The sequence below is a fragment of the Nesoenas mayeri genome (genome assembly GCF_963082525.1).
Source record: "Nesoenas mayeri genome assembly, chromosome: 4".
In the NCBI taxonomy this organism is placed as follows: domain Eukaryota; kingdom Metazoa; phylum Chordata; class Aves; order Columbiformes; family Columbidae; genus Nesoenas; species Nesoenas mayeri.
Genome location: NC_137540.1, coordinates 48,312,739 through 48,332,992, shown reverse-complemented (window position 1 = coordinate 48,332,992; position 20,254 = coordinate 48,312,739). Strand labels below are relative to the sequence as shown.

Genomic DNA, 20,254 nt, shown 5'->3' with positions numbered 1-20,254 from the left:
GAGATGTTTGCATTGTTGGTGGATCCACATGCACTATCGCCATCACTGTTGGATTAAAGACTCTCCCTCCAGACTCTCACCCTTTGTTTATTCTCCTGCAGCAAGGTCTCCTGTGTGTTGGCACAAGCACTCAGGTGGCCAAGTGGTTAACCAACTGACAGAGCTGATTTAAATTAAAACTAACCTAATAAAAAGCCTCTCCAAACAACCCTGTTTTTTAAGTTCAAGAAAAGCAGTGTGAGACACGGCAGAAAGAGCAGCCAGGACAGTTTATTTGAACTGAACTACCCAGCATGAACCTCCTGTGCTGTGTACAATCCTCCCTCCATCCATTAGGCTCAAATTCAAGGCATGGGAAGACAAGCCAACAGAGCAATCCCATGAAAATTACTGGAAATTATCATGCCTACATGGATGACTTAACTACAAGCCACATGAAGAGAAATGAACAGTCTCACTCTAGCTCTATGGCCAGGTCAATGTAATGGAAAGCCTGTTGGCCACAATAAACATAATGGCTGTCTCTGAAATGTCCTCTTGTATATACATTTTGGCACTTCCCTCCTGGTTTTCCCACTCCTTCTTACATTATCTCATTCCAGTTCGTCACTCCACATCCAGAGATAAGAGCTAAGACCAAACTGCATTTTGTGACATGTACATCTAAGAGATTTGAACTTGGATGGAATGGAAATCTGGATTATCTTCACTTTCCAAAACCAAGCATGCAGGAACCTAAGCCCTGCAGGAAGTTATGTAAAACAACCAAAACAGCTCTCCACAGCAAAAAGCTTTCACTCCTCTCTTCCTGCAGGAGTAATCTTTGTGGCTTTTTGTAATTATACTGGGCTGTCAGCAGCTAGTAGCACAGAATGGCTTAAAAACGTAAACCAAGATAGAACTAAGTGTTCTATATCCACATTCAGTGTCTCTTAAATATTCAGGAATGTGTTACCAGCACATACAGCATGAATGTTCTGGTAAAACAGCATACAGATTCAGTCACTAGCTAGACAAACATGTCATCCAGTATATTCCATGGGGAATTTAGATAGAAATATGGTTAATTAAGTAATTTCGCATTTAGACAATTAAAACATTTAACATTGCAGTTCTTGCATCTGGGGATGGGGGACGTGCTGAACCCATAATGGGTCCTTGAGATGTAATGAAGAGGTACACATGTTGCAAACCACATTATCAGGATCTTTACCTGTAGCATATCCACATTCCTCAGAAATTTCCCATCCAAATATTATTGCAACGTCAAGATTTTTGTTTTAAAGATTCACCATGTAAGATAGGATACCAATAGCTTGTTAAATAGCCTTAAAAAAAATCTATCTTGTACCAAAGATGATGTATGTAAAGTGTAGATAAACACTGTCATTATGCTATAGAGTGTAGGTATTTGGAAGAATGGTTAATGGGAAGCAACCAGTAATTTTACTAGATTGAAAGAGAAGTAAAAATTCTTAACTTACACTGGTGATTATTCTGTTGTGTGGGTTTCAACACTGGACAATAACAGGGAAAGTATCAAAAAAGCATGCTGGCCAAGCTTCCACTCTTTGTTTACTTTGATTCTTATAAGAAATTCTATACATAGACCCAGCTGAGTTGGGACAAGGAGTATTCCCTGACTCAACAGGACTTCCACCTGCACAGAAGAAGCCTTTTAAAGGCCTTTGCTAAAAATCAGTACAAAGCTGGATACACGCAGGTTTCAGTACACAGTATTACTGCCAAAAATACCTTCCAAGCAATTTTGCAAAAAGTTAACAGAAATCACACATGTTCCAAGTTTAACTTCACAAGTTTGTCTGGGTCAAGGACTCAAATGACGTTTAATAGATTTGTAACTCAAAGTACTCCTCCTCCCTCACCGCCCCCAAGAAAGTCCTCTCCTTACCAATACCCTCTGACTTTATTTTGGCCTGCTGTCAGTGGATTTTGCAGTGACTTTGTTCCCTGGCTCACAAATTGTAAAGATAATTTAGAATCTCCACTTCTAAGCCTTGTTAGTGTTGATGCTGGAGTAACAGCATTAGCTTTAGCAGCTTTAAAGTTTCAAACATAACGAGAATTCACTGCTAACATAGCTGTAAAATGTGTTAAAACTAGATGAAAATCACTTTCAAATGGTCCTAAATTGATACAATGTTCTTAAGCATGTGGAAGGCCTTGATTAACCTGTGAGTAGGAATATACTGGTTTTCATTTTAATTCACAGCTCACCATTATAAAGTAAAAGTAAATTAAACCCCATGTTCTAACTTCTGCTACAAAATAATACAAATGTAAGCCTCAATCATCTAGCAGCTGCATTTTAATTAAAAAACAAAACAAACATGCAACTTTTAAAGTTGTTCCTTATGTCAAGATAGCGAAATTCCAAGTCTCTCTTTTGTCTTTCATGATATACCTAATTGTGGGCCCGCTCAAGAGCCTTGCTTACAATTACACACCTGATTTTCCAGGCAGAACAGTTTCAGTGAAACAAAGAGCACCACCCAAACACATGCCGTTGAATACACACCTACATATTTTGGTGGCTTGATCCAGTGCATGGAGTTTCAAGTTTTCAGTTACAAACATCTTTACTGAAGTAAATCTCTTCAGTGCTGTAATATTGTTTTAATACCGTAATACAAACTATCATCTAATTTTAGGCCATTTATGAGAAACGGCAAAGTCGTTCACATTGCTGCAACCAGCTGTATCAGAACATGAAGCACAAGGAATTTATGCTGCATGCTTTTTTGTGGCATGTAACAAATACTCTGGATCTTTATGGACACAGATAAGATTTCAAATATTAGAAATTATAATATGTTCCCCAACAACTGCCTCTTCTTTGTGGATAAGCCATCTAGAAAATTTGGTTTGATACAATGCCATGCCTGAATATTCTGGGTTTTTTAAATTTAAGATGAATCAAGGGCCAAATTGTGTAATTTGACTATTGCACAAGACTATTTTGCATATAAAAGTACCTGAAGGCAGTACTCATTACCTAGAGATCCTTACTAATTTGAAGGCAGGTTTAAGGACTGTATTTTCTAGTGGTCAATCAAATTTCTGTTAGTCACTCAGAGCTGACTGGGGCTGCCCATTAATATTTACCATACCTCTCTTTCATATTTACTTATTTTTAGAGGAACATGGTTAAGAGACATCTCTTAGTTTATAAGTTTAAAGGAATGGGCTTAATGAAATGATACAGTTAATGCTAAATCTTAATTCTGATTTTCAATAGACATTCCAAAAAAAAAAAAGAAGAAAAATAGGTGTTATCCTTTTATTTCCAGATAGGGATTATACCTTTTCTACACCTCACTGTAGGAAAAATGTAAAAAGGTTAGAGAGAAACTTTAAATATGGAAATGGGAACATTAACATTTCAGCTATTTAATATAATGTTATTAAGTGCTTGCAAAGGTATACCTAATTGAACAGGCTTCCACTTTATAGATGCAATAATGCCTCTAAGAAAGGGTCCCTTAAAATGTTTGACAACTACTGAGGCAGAAGATCAGAATCAGAGGTAGTGCTTGTACACCATTGAGTGTGTAACTTCCTGTGGAACTTGTAAATTGCTTACAGTTTCAATTACAACATTAGTATTACTGTCTGCAGTTGTGTCCTACACAGGGGGACTTGTCAAGTGCCCATCAGAAAAGAAAAAAAAAAGAAAAAAAGAAGAAAAAAAAAGTGTATTGGAAAACCATTAAATGAGGTTGCAATTAAAACTGAGATAATAAGCTGCAAAGTAATGAAAATACATCAATCATGTTATTTCCAACTAAGAAACTCCATGTCCATCTGTGTAAGCACAAATGAGGTACGATTTTTTTCGAGCCTCCTCAAAGAAAAATGACATGACCTAAAATGAGACTACTGATTACTTGTCTTTGTTACTTGGATTTTGCAGCTCTATCATTTCCAATAAAAACATTTTTGATGGACACTGGCAAACATATATTTTGTTTACTAATACATCTGCAACCCAAAGAAAATTATTAGGATATCAGAGTAATGTAGGGAGATGCAGCATTTCACCAGTAAAATTACATGAAACTCAGGTGTACTAAACAGAAGATCTCAATGTGAACAATCTTCTATTGTTGGTCCAAAAAAAGTTCAGAGCATCCTTTACAGGTCTGTGACCTCAAAAATATAAAGAACATATCATAGAATGTCATTTTATCTATTCAGTGCGTGTGCAGAGAAGCCCACCTCCCCAACCTGTCAGGAATGTGATTGTTTAGCTCACTTTTTGCAAATGCAGAGTTAAGCATAGTATATAGGTATTTGTACTGTAGAAGCCTAACATATAGTAAAAAACTAGCGTGTGCGTGTTTGGCTGTGCATGTGTTCCCAACAAGGCAGAGAATACCTTTCTGGCACCCCTGAAAAAATGATTGGCATATGTCAGTGCATAACATAATTACTTTGAATACCAAACAGAAGCAGAACCCAAACTTGATTTTGCGGCTCCGCATCCACACGGATCACAGTGGATCCATTCAGTTTTAGATCACCATAGACGGCGGGTAGAAAAGAAGTTTTATTATATCATGGTGATTAATCCAAACAATTATGGCTCGTAGGCGCCTAAAAATGCCTAAGAACCACTTCGTTTCGGTAGTGTCGATCGGTGCGGGTTACACTTCGCGTATCCCGAGTAACGCCGCGAAAACCGGCCGGGCCTCGCCGCGACTCCGGCAGGGGGTCGGCGCCCATGTGACACGGCGGCGGCGGAGCTGGTCGGCCGGGCCGGGCGGCGGGCTCAGCGCCCGCTGAACGGGGCACATCCTCGCCGCCTTGTTGCGCGCACGGAGGTCCCCGGGCAGCGCGGACCGTGCGCACGCCCGGCGGCAGTGGGGGAGGATGCGACTTAAGCGAGATGCAGCCGAGTCCAAAGCACGTCCGAGAGCTGCTCCTTCAGCGGGGCCGGCCCGGAGGGCGGGAGGCGGTGGGGCGTTCCTTGCGCTCCGCCACCGGGATGCTGCTGCGGCTCCCCCGCCGGCGCGGAGCGGGAGGAAGGGACGGGACGCTCCGAAGCGCGGAATCCCCCGGCCGCGCCGCTCCCGTCCCGGCTGCACGTGCCGGCGCGGGGCCACGACCACCCCCGGACCCGCCACGGAGACGCCGGTTTCAGACGGCGGCCCCGTACAGCCCGACCCCCTTACCTGTGCTGCAGCCCCACCAGCCCCAGCGTGATCACATGGGGCACGTCCAGCTCGGTGGGCCACACGCCGGAGGCGATGCAGCCGAACACGCCGCACTCCTCCCGGATGCCCAGCTCCTCCAGCTCCATGGCACGTGGCGGCGGGCGGCCCGGGCCCCGCTCTGCCGGCTCCCGCGCGCTGCTGCCGGCGCCGCGCGCAGCCAAAAGCGCCGCGCCGCGCGGAGCCGCCGGTCGCCTATCGGCGCGGGCCCCTCATTTACATACGGAGGGCGCGCGGGCCCGCACCGCCGCCTCGCCCGTCCCGTCCCGTCCCGTCCCCTCCCCGCCCCCGCCCCCCGCCAGGCCCGCGACTCCGCACCCGCTGTCCTCGCGGGGGCAAGGTTTGTCCGCGAGGTGAAGGGGCGCGGGCAGCCGGGGGCCGGGCGCGGCGCCGCCATTGGCCGGGACGCGGGCCGGGGCCGTGTTTGCGCGGGGGTGGCGGAGGTTGGGGCGGGGACGGCCGGCCGGGGTTCGCCCGGGGGGCTTGGCGGGGCGGAGAGGGGCGCGGGCCGTCCCCACCGCCTTAGGCGACGATTGGCGGTCGGCGCCGCTGCCCGCCGCCTCGCCTGCCCGCCCCTTCCGCCGGCTGCTTCTTACCCCCGCGGCGGCGGCCGGCGGCGTGTGCTGAGTCTGTGTTCTGTGCCCTAGGTGCCTGCTCCCGCTGCCGCAGCCATGGCCCCCGCAGCATCAGGTAACTGTCCGGCCCCCGGCTGGACGAGTCGCGGGGTGGGGGCGGCCGTTGGGCCGGTGACGGTCATGGGGGGTGTCGAGGGGCACCGCTCCCGACGGGCCGGTTCCCGCTTGTAGGTTCTTGGAAGCGAGCTCTTTCCTCGCGAAGTTTTCATTTTTCTTTCCTAAGTTTATTTTGTCCCCAGCCCGAAGGGGACCACAGCCCCCCCGTTCCCCCGTCCCGCAGGAGAGGCAGCGAGGGGCAGGTGAACCCTTCGAGCCGAAGCTTCAGTCCCCTCCCGCTCCGGGCGGAGGAGGCTCCGGGCGGCTGCCGCTGCCCAACCGCCCCGTTCGGCTTCCACAGCTCCGGCCTTGTCCGAAGGAGCGCAGCGCGAAACGCTGCCTGCCGTTAACGGCGCATCCCTCGTGCTGCCGGAGGCGCCCGGGCAGGTTTTGAGCGACTGCTCAAAAGCAAAACCTGCCCAAATTGCCCTGGACGTGCGGGCTTGGCGTGCTCGTCGCGTTCATCGGCTGCAGCGCGGGATCCTGCTGGGTCTCACTTTGCATGCAGCTGATAAAGTTTGCGAGCTTGGGCTTGCATGCAGAAGTTAAAAACTTATTTGAATCTGAAACTGATTTTTTTTTCTCTCTTTCTTTAGACCTGAAACTTGGTAAAAAAGTTAATGAAGGTAAAACAAAAGAAGTGTACGAGCTGCCAGATATTCCGGGATGTGTTCTCATGCAGTCGAAAGACCAAATAACAGCGGGAAATGCAGCCAGGAAAGACCGAATGGAAGGGAAGGCTGCCATTTCTAATACAACAACTAGCTGTGTGTTTCAGTTGCTTCAGGAAGCTGGTAAGTATTTCAAAAGTAGAATACATGTCTGCATATTACAGATGTTGTTACAAAACAGTATTATATGTATTTGTTTGTCCTGCCTTGAGGCTCCGATGGGTTTTTTGCGTGTCTTTTCTATTAGTTTTTAGTTACATATTTCTCTCATGTACTGCAGAGCTGGGTGGGTGACTTGTTCACCTGGAACATGAGACCATCTGAAGTAATCTTCTAATCGCAGATAACACTACGATAGTTTCTCCTGCTTGTTTGGACACACCCCTGATTCTCCTCTCTACCTTTGTTAGTTCTTTGCTTCCCCCTTGCCTGTAATACTGTATGGGCTCTTCATCAAATTTCTTGCTACATCTGCCTGCACAGAAATCACTGCTAGTTAGTGGCACTACCAGACTCTGTCTAAGCTTTGTGGAATTTGTGCCTGAGTGTTGAAAGATAAAATTAGAGGAGTATTTTATATTTTGGTCTGTATGGAGTCTATCAGGAACTTAATGTTTGCCATGAAAGACCCAACTTGATGCTAGCATCAGGAATACTTTTTCATGGAGCATATAACTAACTTGAGTCACTCAAGTAAGTTTTGCAGCACACTTCCAAAAATGGAACCAGTACCTTTTTTTGAGAAAGCATTTCGGAGTGTCTTTGACAGAGAAGGTTGCAAGTTGTGAAGAGGAATTTGCGCTGGTGAGTTTTCACAGAATCACAGAATGTTAGGGATTGGAAGGGACCTCAAAAGATCATCTAGTCCAATCCCCCTGCCGGAGCAGGAACACCTAGATGAGGTTACACAGGAATGTGTCCAGGCAGGTTTTGAATGTCTCCAGAGTAGGAGACTCCACAACCCCCCTGGGCAGCCTGTTCCAGTGCTCTGTCACCCTCACTGAGAAGAAGTTTCTTCTCAAATTTAAATGGAACCTCCTGTGTTCCAGTTTATACCCATTGCCCCTTGTCTTATCATTGGTTGTCACCGAGAAGAGCCTGGCTCTATCCTCATGACACTCACCCTTTATATATTAATGAGGTCACCCCTCAGTCTCTTCCAGGCTAAAGAGCCCCAGCTCCCTCAGCCTTTCCTCATAAGGGAGATGCTCTACTCCCTTGATCATCTCTGTTGCCCTGCGCTGGACCCTCTCCAGCAGTTCCTTGTCCTTCTTGAACTGAGGGGCCCAGAACTGGACACAGTATTCCAGATGTGGTCTCACCAGGGCAGAGTAGAGGGGGAGGAGAACCTCTCTCAACCTACTAACCACCCCTCTTCCAATACACACCAGGATGCCATTGGCCTTCCTGGCCACAAGGGCACAGTGCTGGCTCATGGTCATCCTGCTGTCCACCAGAATCCCCAGGTCCCTTTCCCCTACACTGCCCTCCAACAGGTCATTTTCCAACTTATACTGGAACCTGGGGTTGTTGCTACCCAGATGCAATACTCTACACTTTGCCTTGTTATATTTCATTACATTTTTTCCCTGCCCAACTCTCCAGCCTGTCCAGGTCTCGCTGGATGGCAGCACAGCCTTCTGGCGTGTCAGCCACTCCTCCCAGTTTGGTGTCATCAGCAAACTCTCTGGCTTCTTTCCTTCAGACAGTTCACAGTCCACCTCACTACCCGATCGTCCAGTCCACACTTCAGCAGTTTAGCTGCAAGGGTGCTGTGGGAGACTGTGTCAAATGCTTTACTGGAATCAAGATAGACCACATCCACTGCCCTGCCATCATCTCTCCACCTGATTATATGCTCATAAAAGTCAATGAGGTTGGTTAAGCATGACTTCCCCTTGGTGAAGCCATGTTGACTGCCTCTAATGACCTTCTTTTCCTTGATATGCCCTGAGATGGCACCAAGGATAAGTTGTTTCATCAGTTTCCCAGGGATGGAGGTGAGGCTGACCGGTCTATAATTACTCGGGTCCTCCTTCTTGCCCTTTTTGAAGACTGGAGTGACATTTGCTTTCCTCCAGTCCTCAGGCACCTCTCCCGTTTCCCAGGACTTGGCAAAGATGATGGAGAGCGGTCCAGCAATGATCTCAGCCAACTCCCTCAGCACCTGAGGGTACATCTCATCTGGACCCATGGATTTATGGATGTCCAGATTACCTAATTGCTCTCTAACCCAGTTCTTATCAACTAAGGAACACTCTTCCATTTTCCTGACTTCCTCTGGGGCCTCAGGGGTACGGGACTCCTCAGGACAGCCTCCAGCAGTGTGGACAGAGACAAAGAAGGCATTCAGTAACTGCCTTCTCTGTATCTTGTGTCACCAGGGCACCCACTTCATTTATCAGTGGGCCTACATTGCCTCTGGTGTTAGTTTTATCTGCCACGTACTGGAAAAAGCTTTTTCTGTTGTCCCTGACCCCTCTTGCTAGGTTTAATTCTAAGGAGGCCTTAGCTTTCCTAGCTGCCTCCCTACATCCTCTGGCAACAGCCTTATATTCTCTCCAAGTGGCCAGCCTCTCCTTCCATGACCTGTAAACTCTCCTTTTCCACTTGAGCTTACCCAGCAGCTCCCTGTTTAACCACACAGGTCTCCCGGCTCCCTTCCTTGACTTCCTATATGTCAGGATGCTCTGATCTTGAGCTTTTGAACTTGAGTCTGCAAACAGTACTATAATACAGGTATCAGTGAACTTGGTTAAAACGTCTTAGAGCTGTGTGCTCGTTGCACTTTGGAGCATTCACACAAAAACTGCTCAAGTACCAGCTGAGTTACTCCAAAAGTTGTATTATTTGTTAGGTGTAGTAATAATTCTCAGATAGTCAAACAGTAAAGTCCTAGTGTGTTGCATACACAGGGAAGAGAAAGATGGTTTCCACAGAGTTCTGTCTATCAAATTTATATGCACGCTGGTCTTAAAATGTGGGCTGAGACCAACATATTTTGCAAATGGGTTGATGGGGAAAGAAAAAACTGTGATCAAGTAATTCAATATAATCCTCAGTTGCTGGATTTCCTGGGAAGCCTATTGTGCATGCAGTACAAAGAAGCCTCCAAGGTCTTTCTGATTATATGTGCAGTTGATCAAAACTACTAGGTTTTGTTTAGGAACAATTAATGAGTTGTTTTGCCTAATTCTTAAATACGCAGTAGTGAAGATAATTTCTGTAGGATATTAAATATTTTGATTGTTAACTTTAGCTGTGAAGGAGCCATGCTGTAGACACCTCGAAGATCCTTAAGTGTTTTGTACTCAGTAACTTCAGGTGCTGTGGAAAAACATGCAGAGTAAACTGCAGCTGCATTTTAAAGCAACAGAATAACTTTCGGGGTTCTTCAGCAGTTTGCTTATTTGATTGGCATAAGTTGCAGATAACGTGAATGCTTCATTGTAGGAGTCGTTTGTTTGCTTTGTGCAACTCTTCTTAACCTACTCTTTCAAAGGTGATGATTTACAAAGTTCTGTTAAAGTTTATCCTTTAAAATAGCACTGAAGTTAGCCCTTCAAAAGCACACATCTGCACTGATGAAAAATGTAGTAGTAAACCGTGCGGGGGCCTTAATGCTTGGATTTAGAAGTAACATAATATGCAGTTGTTTATTTAAATCCTTCTGCCATTGAGGGCAATGCAACAAAATCAGAAGAGTCAATGTTAATACTATATTTTAAGATTTAACTCTTCCTTTATGGATCTGGGTGTGGAATGGAATAGAGCTACTTCTTGCTTTGACTGGATACAGCTCCTTTTTCTGTTTCTGGCAGATACCAGTTGGGCTTGGCCGTTGTCTTGTCCTCAGGGGAGAAAAGTGGGACTTTGGTCAAAAGTGAAATAGAACAAAGCCATTTTGCACTTGCAGTGGCTATCTGCACATGTTGGCTGTCCCTGAAGATGTAATGCTTTAAATAGATGTTGTTTTGAAATGGAAGAGAGGACTAAGTCATTTTCTCTGCCCCATCCTCCTTTATTCAACTAAGTAGTAAAGACTACCATACTTTTGTGTTTTGCTGCCTTTCTTAAACTTCTCTGAAAGCCTCCAATTACTGTTCCAGGTTATGATGGATCTTCTTGGTACCTGGTTGCTGCTAACTTTTGTTTAAAAACAAACCATTGTGAGGGATGGAGTTTTAAAAATGTCCATTAACAAAATTTTGCAAGAATAGGACTTCTGACCAGGGCATAAGGTTCTGAGCTACAGGAAAATGTTGCATGATAAAACTGGCAGAGCTAATGAGTTGTGGAAGGTAACTGCATTGATCACCTTTTGCAAGGCAAGAGTGGTCTTAAAATACCCTGAAGAGAAGTCTAGATAAGAAGTTGTACTTAAAGATGTTTGTGACTTGTTTCAGCTGTGGACTGTGCCTGGTAATGGAACTAAGCTGCCATCTTTATATTTAGGAATCAAAACAGCTTTTGTTAGGAAACAGAGTGACACAGCATTCATAGCCGCTCACTGTGAAATGATCCCAATTGAATGGGTGTGCAGAAGAATTGCTACTGGCTCCTTCCTCAAAAGAAACCCTGGTGTTAAAGAAGGATATAAGTTTTACCCACCCAAAATTGAGATGTTTTACAAGGTAAGCTTCCTTTCCTGTGATATTAATCAAACTTAAATAGAGCTAGAATTTTGTATTATGTCCTTAAAACTGCTCGCAAATAAAGCAAGTAGCAGTAGTGGCTGACCAATCCTGTTAGTGTTGGTAGTTTTGCCATTCTAATGTTTTCTTGTGTTCTTGTCTAACAGCGGTTTTATCTAAAGTGTATATAATGCGATACTGGCATACAGGGCCATCAAAGAAAACCAAGCCACACTGTACATAAAATATGTATTTTTTAATAAAGTATAAGGACTTTTTAGGCATAAGTCTAAGGCATCAGTTGAAATGGATGTATTGATATATTTGAATTAAGATAAATAGTACGTGGCACACTGAGTATAAGTAGCTAGCTAGTCACTTAGAATTCAGCACTTCTTTGGGTATGCATGCTGAAAGAAGTGTCTTGTGAACTATGACCTAGAGTGTTGTTTGTAGTGTACCTTGTCACTCTTGGGGCACTGTCCAAACTTGAAGTGCTTTTAAAGATGTTGAGGTGTTACAGTGAGTGTTTTCAATGTTGCTGTCACTTTTGGTTTTTTAGTGGTGATCATCAAATATTAGTTTGAAGCCTGGATTTGTTTTTTGAAAAGCAAACAAACAAAACCTAGTATTTTCTTCTAATGGTTATTTTGCTCTTCTAGCTATATTAAATTACATTATGTTTATGTTTTCGTTTTCTAAACAGGATGATGCTAATAATGATCCACAGTGGTCTGAGGAGCAGCTAATTGAAGCAAAATTCTGTTTTGCTGGACTTACTATTGGCCAGACTGAAGTGGATATTATGGCTCGTTCTACTCAAGCTATTTTTGAGATCCTGGAAAAGTCATGGCAGCCCCAAAACTGCACTCTGGTAGACCTGAAGGTATAAGAATCTGACTTTTCACAATCCTGGTTCTAACAGGAAATGTATCGCTATATAGTTCCTAAAATAGGATTCCTTTGTTTTAGATTGAATTTGGTGTTAATATTCTGACAAAAGAAATTGTTCTTGCTGATGTTATTGATAACGATTCTTGGAGATTGTGGCCATCAGGAGACAGAAGCCAGCAGAAGGACAAACAGGTACTGTTTTCATCTTTACCTTTTAAGTCAGTTGGGAAGGGAAATGAGTGGCTTTTTGTTGTTACAGAGTAGCTCATAGGGTACCTAATGTCCAATCCTGTTCTCATTACATAGCTGATTATCTGGTTTATAGTAGAAAAAAAATCCTTTGCCTATATATCTTCAGTAGGAAAGCCCAACAGCACTATTGACTGGAGCTATTGTAATGAAGTGTGGAGCTTCCAGGGTAACAAGTGTTTCTGACTTGCTGGGCTGATAATAAAATGGTTGGACAACAAATCAATAGGAAGAATAGAAAGTTTTGTTCCCAGGTCTGCCTCCAAGTTTCTCTGTTTACTCAGAATGGTATCCCTATTAGGACAGATCTGGCGATACAGAAGAAGAATCTGCAGGGACAATGGTTTTCTTCATTATTTATTTAGGTTAAGCTTGAATTCAATATTCAGTTGTCTGTAAGTGTTACTAGAAGACCCAGTCCACATATGAGGACTGCAAACATAAGGTTGAAGTAAAACTTGTCCTGTATTTAAACTTGTAGCAACTACACTTGTCAGATATCTCTGGATTACCAGATAAGCAGTTATGAAAGAACCAGTTTGGAAATGCTGCTGCCGTGAATCTCCTGTGACAGTCACTGAGACTAGTAGCAGAGACCCTGTGAGAGAAAGTGGCTGTAAGCCACAGGGAAAAATTTCAAAATGTTTGTGTGGGAGGAGGGATAGTATTTTTAAATTGGGAAGCAGAACTGCTCTGTTGTTTACTTCACCTGAACTATGTAGTAGCATGCTAGAGTGAATTGTTCTGACAGTGCTTTTGCTCATCTCCCTAAAGTAAGGTACATGATAATATCATGCAGAATCTGAAGTTGGCTAGTGCAGTGCCACTGCAGGAAATCACCTTGTTACAAATACAATTTTAAATAAGTTGTATGTCTTTCCCTGAATTTACCCTTTGGGAAGCTTCTAAAACCTTGATACCCCCACAGCTAACAGCCTTTTATGTTGCAAATGTCCATGAATTGTAATGTGGAAGATTGTTATACCTACTGAAATGGTTCTTCATGAATAGCTCTTCCTTGCTTCCATATCCACTCTCTCCTATATCTGTATCAATCTCTCTTCTTCTTCCTGTGGAATGGCTGGGAACTGCATAAATATTTCAGTTGGGGTATTATAAATTATGTTAGCAAAATGAGTGCTTTATGTACTGAAAACTCATAATCAACTTCAAGTTGTTTGTGTTTTTGTTTTTTACCTCTTTATAGTCCTACCGAGACCTGAAAGAAGTGACTCCTGAAGCACTGCAGATGGTTAAGAGAAACTTTGAATGGGTTGCAGAAAGAGTGGAGGTGTGTTTTTATGGACAATGTGTCTAGACTTCAATAATTGCACATCTTCAGTCCTGCTCACTGTTTTGATTTCCTCTGCCCCTCTTCACTCTTTTCCTTAGTTGCTTTTGAAAACAAAGAGCCAAGGTAGAGTTGTGGTGTTGATGGGATCCCCTTCGGACCTCAGTCACTGTGAAAAAATCAAAAAGGCATGTGCAACCTTTGGAATTCCTTGTGAGTTAAGAGTGACCTCTGCTCACAAAGGGCCAGATGAAACTCTAAGGATCAAAGCAGAATATGAAGGTAAATGTCCAAGAACTACTGATTTGGATTTAAACAATATCATGTTCAAGAATGATTTAGCCATTTGAGGATTTGTGTGGGATTTTTCCATTTTTTGTTAAAGACAACACCAAGCTGTTACAATGCTGTTCTACACTTGCTAAATACACAATGACAGGTTGTAGACTGAAGGAGGGAATTGCAGAGAAATGTATTGTCCTGCTGCCCAGCTGCAGTTTCCACTACATCCACTACTGCTTTTATCCCAGTACCAGAACTACTTTGCCCAAGCCTTGATCATGTTAATATGCTTATTTTAACATCTTGCTGGTACTGCTGGCCCTTCTGAAACAAGGACGAGTGGCAATTTCTCTCTCTGAATATTCTTAGGTGCTAGTTATAAGGCAGATGTTGCTTCTCTCATGTTATCCTGCCTGTTTCATGAAAATATTCCTGTTCATTGTTTTAGATGCCATAAGAAAAAAAATACTTCATTTAAATTCCTAACAGTAAAACTTGACATCCCCTCAGGAGCATTTATAGCCTAGCAGAGCAGAGATAAGAACTATTTACTTTGTGGGAGTATACTTTCTACTCATTGAAACTACAGATGTGGTAACAGTAGTTGAGAAACACTTACTTTGAGGTGAACTGTGTTAAGATTTAGGGAGAAGAACGCTTAAAGATGCAAAGGTTTAATGGCTGTGTTCTCTACAAAGCTAAGCAGCACCTATTCCTCTCATACTGAGACTTCCCCTCAGAGCCAGAATAAGATATTCTAAAGTCAGCTGTGGTAAACAGTAGCTGAGATTTAAGGCTGCAAGATTTGGAAGATGTTTCTGTAAAGGAGGAAGTTAGACACAAAATTCTAGTGCTATGTAATGGAATTGAGAAAATGACTGCAAACAGAATTGTGGACTTTGATACTAAGTTCCCACAAAAGCAAGTGGTAGAGAGCAAGGCGGATTGCTTATTTCTTCATATGTTTTTATCCCCACCCAGGAGATGGAATCCCAACAGTGTTTGTGGCAGTAGCTGGCAGAAGCAATGGTTTGGGTCCGGTAATGTCTGGTAACACTGCTTATCCAGTTGTCAACTGTCCTCCACTCTCAGCTGACTGGGGTGCTCAGGATGTATGGTCTTCTCTCAGACTACCCAGCGGTAAGATGTTCTTCAAATTCTGTTCTGGTACTGACCTTGCTCTGTTTTTGTTGTTGTGTACATACATATACAAACACTTGGCAAAATACTGGAAAAATAGCTGCATCAGTATTGAATAAAGTACTGAATAAAGAAGTATCTTGCATACTGTCTTTGACTTTTTGATGGCAAAAAGCCCAATAAACAGAGTAATGATTACATAGGAATAATCTTTAGAAAGATATAAGCCTTGCCTTATTTTTGGTAAATATTCCTGTTTGAAGGTGGGATTAATATTGATGGAGACTTAAAAAACTGAATTTTGTTAATAGAGCTGTTAATAATAGAGCTGCATTTTACTTATGATCAAAGATTTTTTAAAAAAAGATCTTTCTCCCCAATCAGTGTAGGTAGGATCTTAACTCTATTTCTTTATTGCATTGTTACCTGTATTATATTTTACTTTTGTTAGTGACTTGAAGGGATGCTTGGCAACTAGGGGGCCCAGAAGTCTATTACCTTTGTATAAGGAGAGTCATTTGCTATGCTGGCTTTTGGTTTAAGATGCCATGAAGCAGTCATATTAGAAGTAGTGGAACACATGATACTTCAGTAGATTTAAAACTAGATTATGTGGTTCCTGGAGGCTGAAACAATCAAAATCTTAAATTGTTCTTAAGAGGCAGTGATTTGTTTGACTATAAGACATGCTTTGGTTAAGTGGCATATTCTTCTCTGCAGGTCTTGGCTGTCCTACTACTCTGTCACCTGAAGGAGCTGCCCAGTTTGCTGCCCAGATATTCGGGTTAAACAACCATTTGGTGTGGGCCAAACTGCGATCAAACATGTTAAACACCTGGATCTCCTTGAAGCAGGCTGACAAAAAGCTTCGAGAGTGCACCTTGTAAGTCATACTAAGAAGTAACTATTATTAGTTACACAAAGATAATGGCGTGCATATTTGTTCATACTAGAATTTACATTTGGATGAGCTCCAAAGTCCTGCATACAACAGCATATGAAGTCTATTGTGTACTCATCCTTCCCTTGTGTATTATTTGAATATAACAACTTGGTAAAAGATGGGGGAGTAGTATTTTAGGTATCACTTTCTGTTGCTCCAAAATGGTGCTGTTTTGCTTTTTAGCATATACTGTTAACTACAGATTATGTCAAGAGAATGATTTGGTGTGATCTAAATAGAATTCAACTAGTCTTCTGTGTTTCTGTAATAGGAATATTCTTCCATAGTAATCATGTATGTCTTGAACCTTATTAACTCAACTGGACTGCTAACTAAAGCCAATGCTGATGTGGTTCTGCTTGCAATGATGGTATGCTTTCTTTAGCAATAAAGTGGCAAATATGCTATACTAATAGGAAAGGGGGCTGGAAACATGTCTGTCTTAAGAGACTGAAATAAAAAAAAAACACCTTGCCTTATAATGTATTTACATACATGTTTTAGGTGTTTGGTTTTGTTGCCCCCCCTTTTTCTTTTTTTGATGTATGTGTATGCATACCCCATTGATATCTTCTGGAATGATGTGATGAAGTTTACACCAATTCTCTTGTTCCTAACAAGCTATAAATACAAGTGGTTTGAGTGAACTGTAACTAGGCTTGTTGCCTGTTTGCTGTAACTCTTGCCTAGTCCAGTGTTTGCCCTTTTAAATACCAGGCAGATGTCTGCCTTCACTAGGACTATGGGATGTTGTCAGACTGTCTTCATACACTTGTATAAGTCTAGTTATATGTCTCTATTTTCTCATTGTTTCTTTTGAAATTTTACTGAACTGAAGAGGGAATAAATAGTAAAGCAACCAGCTACTGGGGGGAAATCTAAGCATGACTGTCTTGTCTTTGCACATGCCTATCTTCTGAGTAGGTACAAATTCTGACGAATATGCAATTAGTCAATATATGTAACATTTATGCTTTTACAATTAGAAATAAACTATTGAATTCAAAGCTTTTTCATGGAGATTTATTCAGTAAGCACATGTAAAAACTAGCCATCAGCTGTGGTGTGTAACTTCAGGACTGTAAGTCAGGTAATATTCTTGTAAAAGGCTTATACACTACAACCTCCACAGAGTGATATGAAGTGACAGTCTTCTGGAAGATAATCAAGTAGCAGAGTGTTTCACTGTTACAGCAAGCTGTGTTGCTTTGTTCCTCTTGTACTGCTTTGTGATTGTGTGGTCAGGCTTACCCTGAGTGTAACTGGATTAAATGCTGCTGCTGGCCTTATTCACAGGAACGGACCACATCTGGTGTGTGGCTGTACAGAAGAGCTTTAAACACTGCTCCCAACAGTGCTGTCCTCTGGAGTTAAGTGTAGGGTTTTTTGATTGGCCAAAGCTTACACTAAAGCAAAATAACTGGGACTCTCAGTCTTCAGGGCAGTTGCTTTTCTAATGAATTTCTAAATGAAATACCAATAATAGTGAGGGCTAGTGATGACAAAGGGGTTGAAATTCCTTGGAGGTACACCATCCCTGTGGAAGCACTGACTTTAAAGTGAAGATCCTCCAAACACTGTCTTGGCAAACAAGCTATTTACCTACCTACTTATGCTAAGCACATCTGAAAGTGTGCTGTCTGCTAGCTCTCCTAAAAGAGAGTGGTATTAACTTCAACTAGCAAAAAGATTAATGGGTGAAAAGAGATGAGTGCTTGCTTGCTTGAGTGAGCGAATTGGATCATCTTATTTTGTAATCAGACAAGAACTAGAGCCAAGAACTGTACAGAGGGTGCAGCACTTCTTTCTCCTGGGGGCAGCTACCTCAGCTGTGTAACAACACATAACCTGAGGGTGAAGTTACACAAGAGGTGAAGGTGTCATTTCCTATTCTTCCCCTCCCTGTTCCACTGTCTGTGTTAACTCTGATAGATAATCAACCTGACAGGCTTACAGTCATCTGCATGCCCTTAGTGTCATGGTGAGACACAACTGCAGCCAGCCATTCATGTCTCTTTTCCACCTGCATTGCCACGTTGCATTGTGGTCTCTGCACAGTCTTCCCACATGTAATAAAAATCAATAACAGACAATGGTTTGAGTGTTACAGCTGGAATATGCTGTGCTGTCTCTGGTTACTTTTCTCCAATTACTTTGCCCTCATTTGTAAAATTGTGCCAACTTATGCTGGGCAAGAACATGCAGAGTACTTTAGTTGCCACGGAGATGGCCATTCTTCAGCTTTTGGATGGTGTGGGTTGTTGAGGGTTTTTTTTGTGCAGTCTGTACTGAACGCTCAGAATCAAACCCTTGCTTGAGCAGTTGCTTCGCAAAGAAATACTACAACACAGCAGTTAGCATTAGCGGTGTGTTGCTGTGATCAGCAAATGAAACCTGTGAGGTCTGTCCTATCTGCAGGAACTTTATAGAGTTGTTGTAAAGGCAGAAGTGCTGCATATCAGCTGTTCAGTTGTTTAGCTGGAAGTTCTTCATAGAGCTTCTGCTGTGGAATGAAAATACTTCCCTTTGGTTCAGTATTCCAACTATTACATAGATGCAACAACTCAAGCATTTATATATCCAGAAACTGCTCCTGTAGCAGTTGCCATTTTTTGTCCAATTTTCAAAGCTATCCCAACACATTATTGAAAAGTGCTTATATTCTCACAAAAAACTACTACATAGAGGGGTTACTGCAATTTATTTGCATTTTAAAAATTGAATTGGAATACTTGTAATGAAAATCTAATTCTTAAGCACTTGCTGTGGAACCTAGGACCCTTGATTAGATCAATTAGGAGAGCTTTACATCCTATACTGCTGCAGGTACTGGTGAGTGGCACCTCGTGTTCAGCCTCTATAGTACCATTTCATTTCCAAAAACAGCCAACCCCAAGCTCAAAAAGCCCTTTTGTAAAATATGTGAGGGCAAAGCCAGCCATGGCTCCCACTGATTTAATCCTCCATCCACAGTTCAAAGATTAAAGCACCATTCCAGGACACCAAGGGTGTGGGTTTAATAACCTCTGACTCGGGAGAGTTGTAAAAAGTGAATTGAAGGCCTAAGAGAGGATGTGGTCTGAACTTTTTGGGGATGGCATTGAGGCACTTCCTGGTTTTGAAGCCTTTCCTTTTGAAAGCTATTAACATAATTAAAAAATCATTACTGTTTTCATACTGGAGTGGGCATTTGAACCTTTTCTCACAGCCCAAACGATCTCTTTAGCAATGCAACTGAACTACGAAATGGTGTCCAAAGGAAACCTCAAGACATGTTTTAAAATGAAATCAGAGGTGCCTGGTACCTGGTATTTGGATCACATATCATGCAGCCATGTCATACGCATTTTCAGAGCACACTTCCCTACTCAAAACTTCAAAAATCTTACACAAAAATAAGGTATAAAGGTTATTCAAGCAATCAAGACTTGTTTGAAGATAAATACAAGAGAACTTTCAATTTTCATAGAGGGTTCTTTAAAAAGAAACAAAACCCACACACACACAAATAAACACCAAACAAAAAAAACCTGAGTTTCCTGCAGAGCTTAAGTACCTCTAGAATTGGGTTGCAGTCCCAGTTCTCAAATCCCTATAATCCCTATTCCATTTCAAATATATGTGCATTCAAAACTCAAAGCCTCAGAGCTGCTGTGCAGTGGCTACCTGAGGGAGCGGGACCTACAGCCACTAAGTTCATTTTTGGTAGGTAAGTTTCCCTGCCACGTAAGCACCTGCTGTTGTGCTTTTGCAGAAGCACTGTAGATCCTGACAGAGCTGAACAGCCTCTTACTCACCAGTGCTCCATCAAGACACACAAGATCGGTGTTCCAGCCAGGATCTCAAAGTCATACCTACGCACTCAAAACACAATACACTTACTGCAGGCTAAAACGGTCACCCAAGTTATAAGGGATTTAATCCCCTCTCTACAGAGGGAAAGCAATAAAAACTTTTCTGTTACTTCTTAGAAGAGTGTTTTAACCACCACAGGCATGTGGACATCTGTAGGAGGGGAAGATCCTAATTACCCCCTCTTCCCCCTGTTTCAGTTTGTTTCCTTAAATAACTTTAATGGGGTTGGACCACAGCAATACTGCCATTGCCTCTAGAGTTTTGGGTTTCTGCCTTGGCAGTCTTGTAGCAGGCCTTAGACATGTCCTGTTGTCTTTCTTTGGGATGGAA

The 20,254-nt window shown here is 42.8% G+C and overlaps 1 protein-coding gene across 1 annotated transcript in view; it reads left to right on the top strand.

Moving 5' to 3' along the window:
• PAICS (phosphoribosylaminoimidazole carboxylase and phosphoribosylaminoimidazolesuccinocarboxamide synthase) overlaps window positions 1-16,013 on the top strand; it is a gene marked incomplete at both ends in the record, with an annotated part of 42,191 nt that extends 26,178 nt beyond the window's left edge. The window contains 11 exons of the mRNA XM_080343851.1: window positions 4,652-4,727; window positions 4,857-5,861; window positions 5,904-5,924; window positions 6,562-6,759; window positions 11,092-11,270; window positions 11,977-12,156; window positions 12,243-12,356; window positions 13,621-13,704; window positions 13,806-13,986; window positions 14,968-15,126; window positions 15,847-16,013. Coding sequence (XP_080199977.1) covers window positions 4,652-4,727; window positions 4,857-5,861; window positions 5,904-5,924; window positions 6,562-6,759; window positions 11,092-11,270; window positions 11,977-12,156; window positions 12,243-12,356; window positions 13,621-13,704; window positions 13,806-13,986; window positions 14,968-15,126; window positions 15,847-16,013 — 2,364 coding nt within the window. The remainder of the gene's footprint in view (window positions 1-4,651; window positions 4,728-4,856; window positions 5,862-5,903; window positions 5,925-6,561; window positions 6,760-11,091; window positions 11,271-11,976; window positions 12,157-12,242; window positions 12,357-13,620; window positions 13,705-13,805; window positions 13,987-14,967; window positions 15,127-15,846) is intronic.
• Window positions 16,014-20,254: the final 4,241 nt, after the last annotated feature.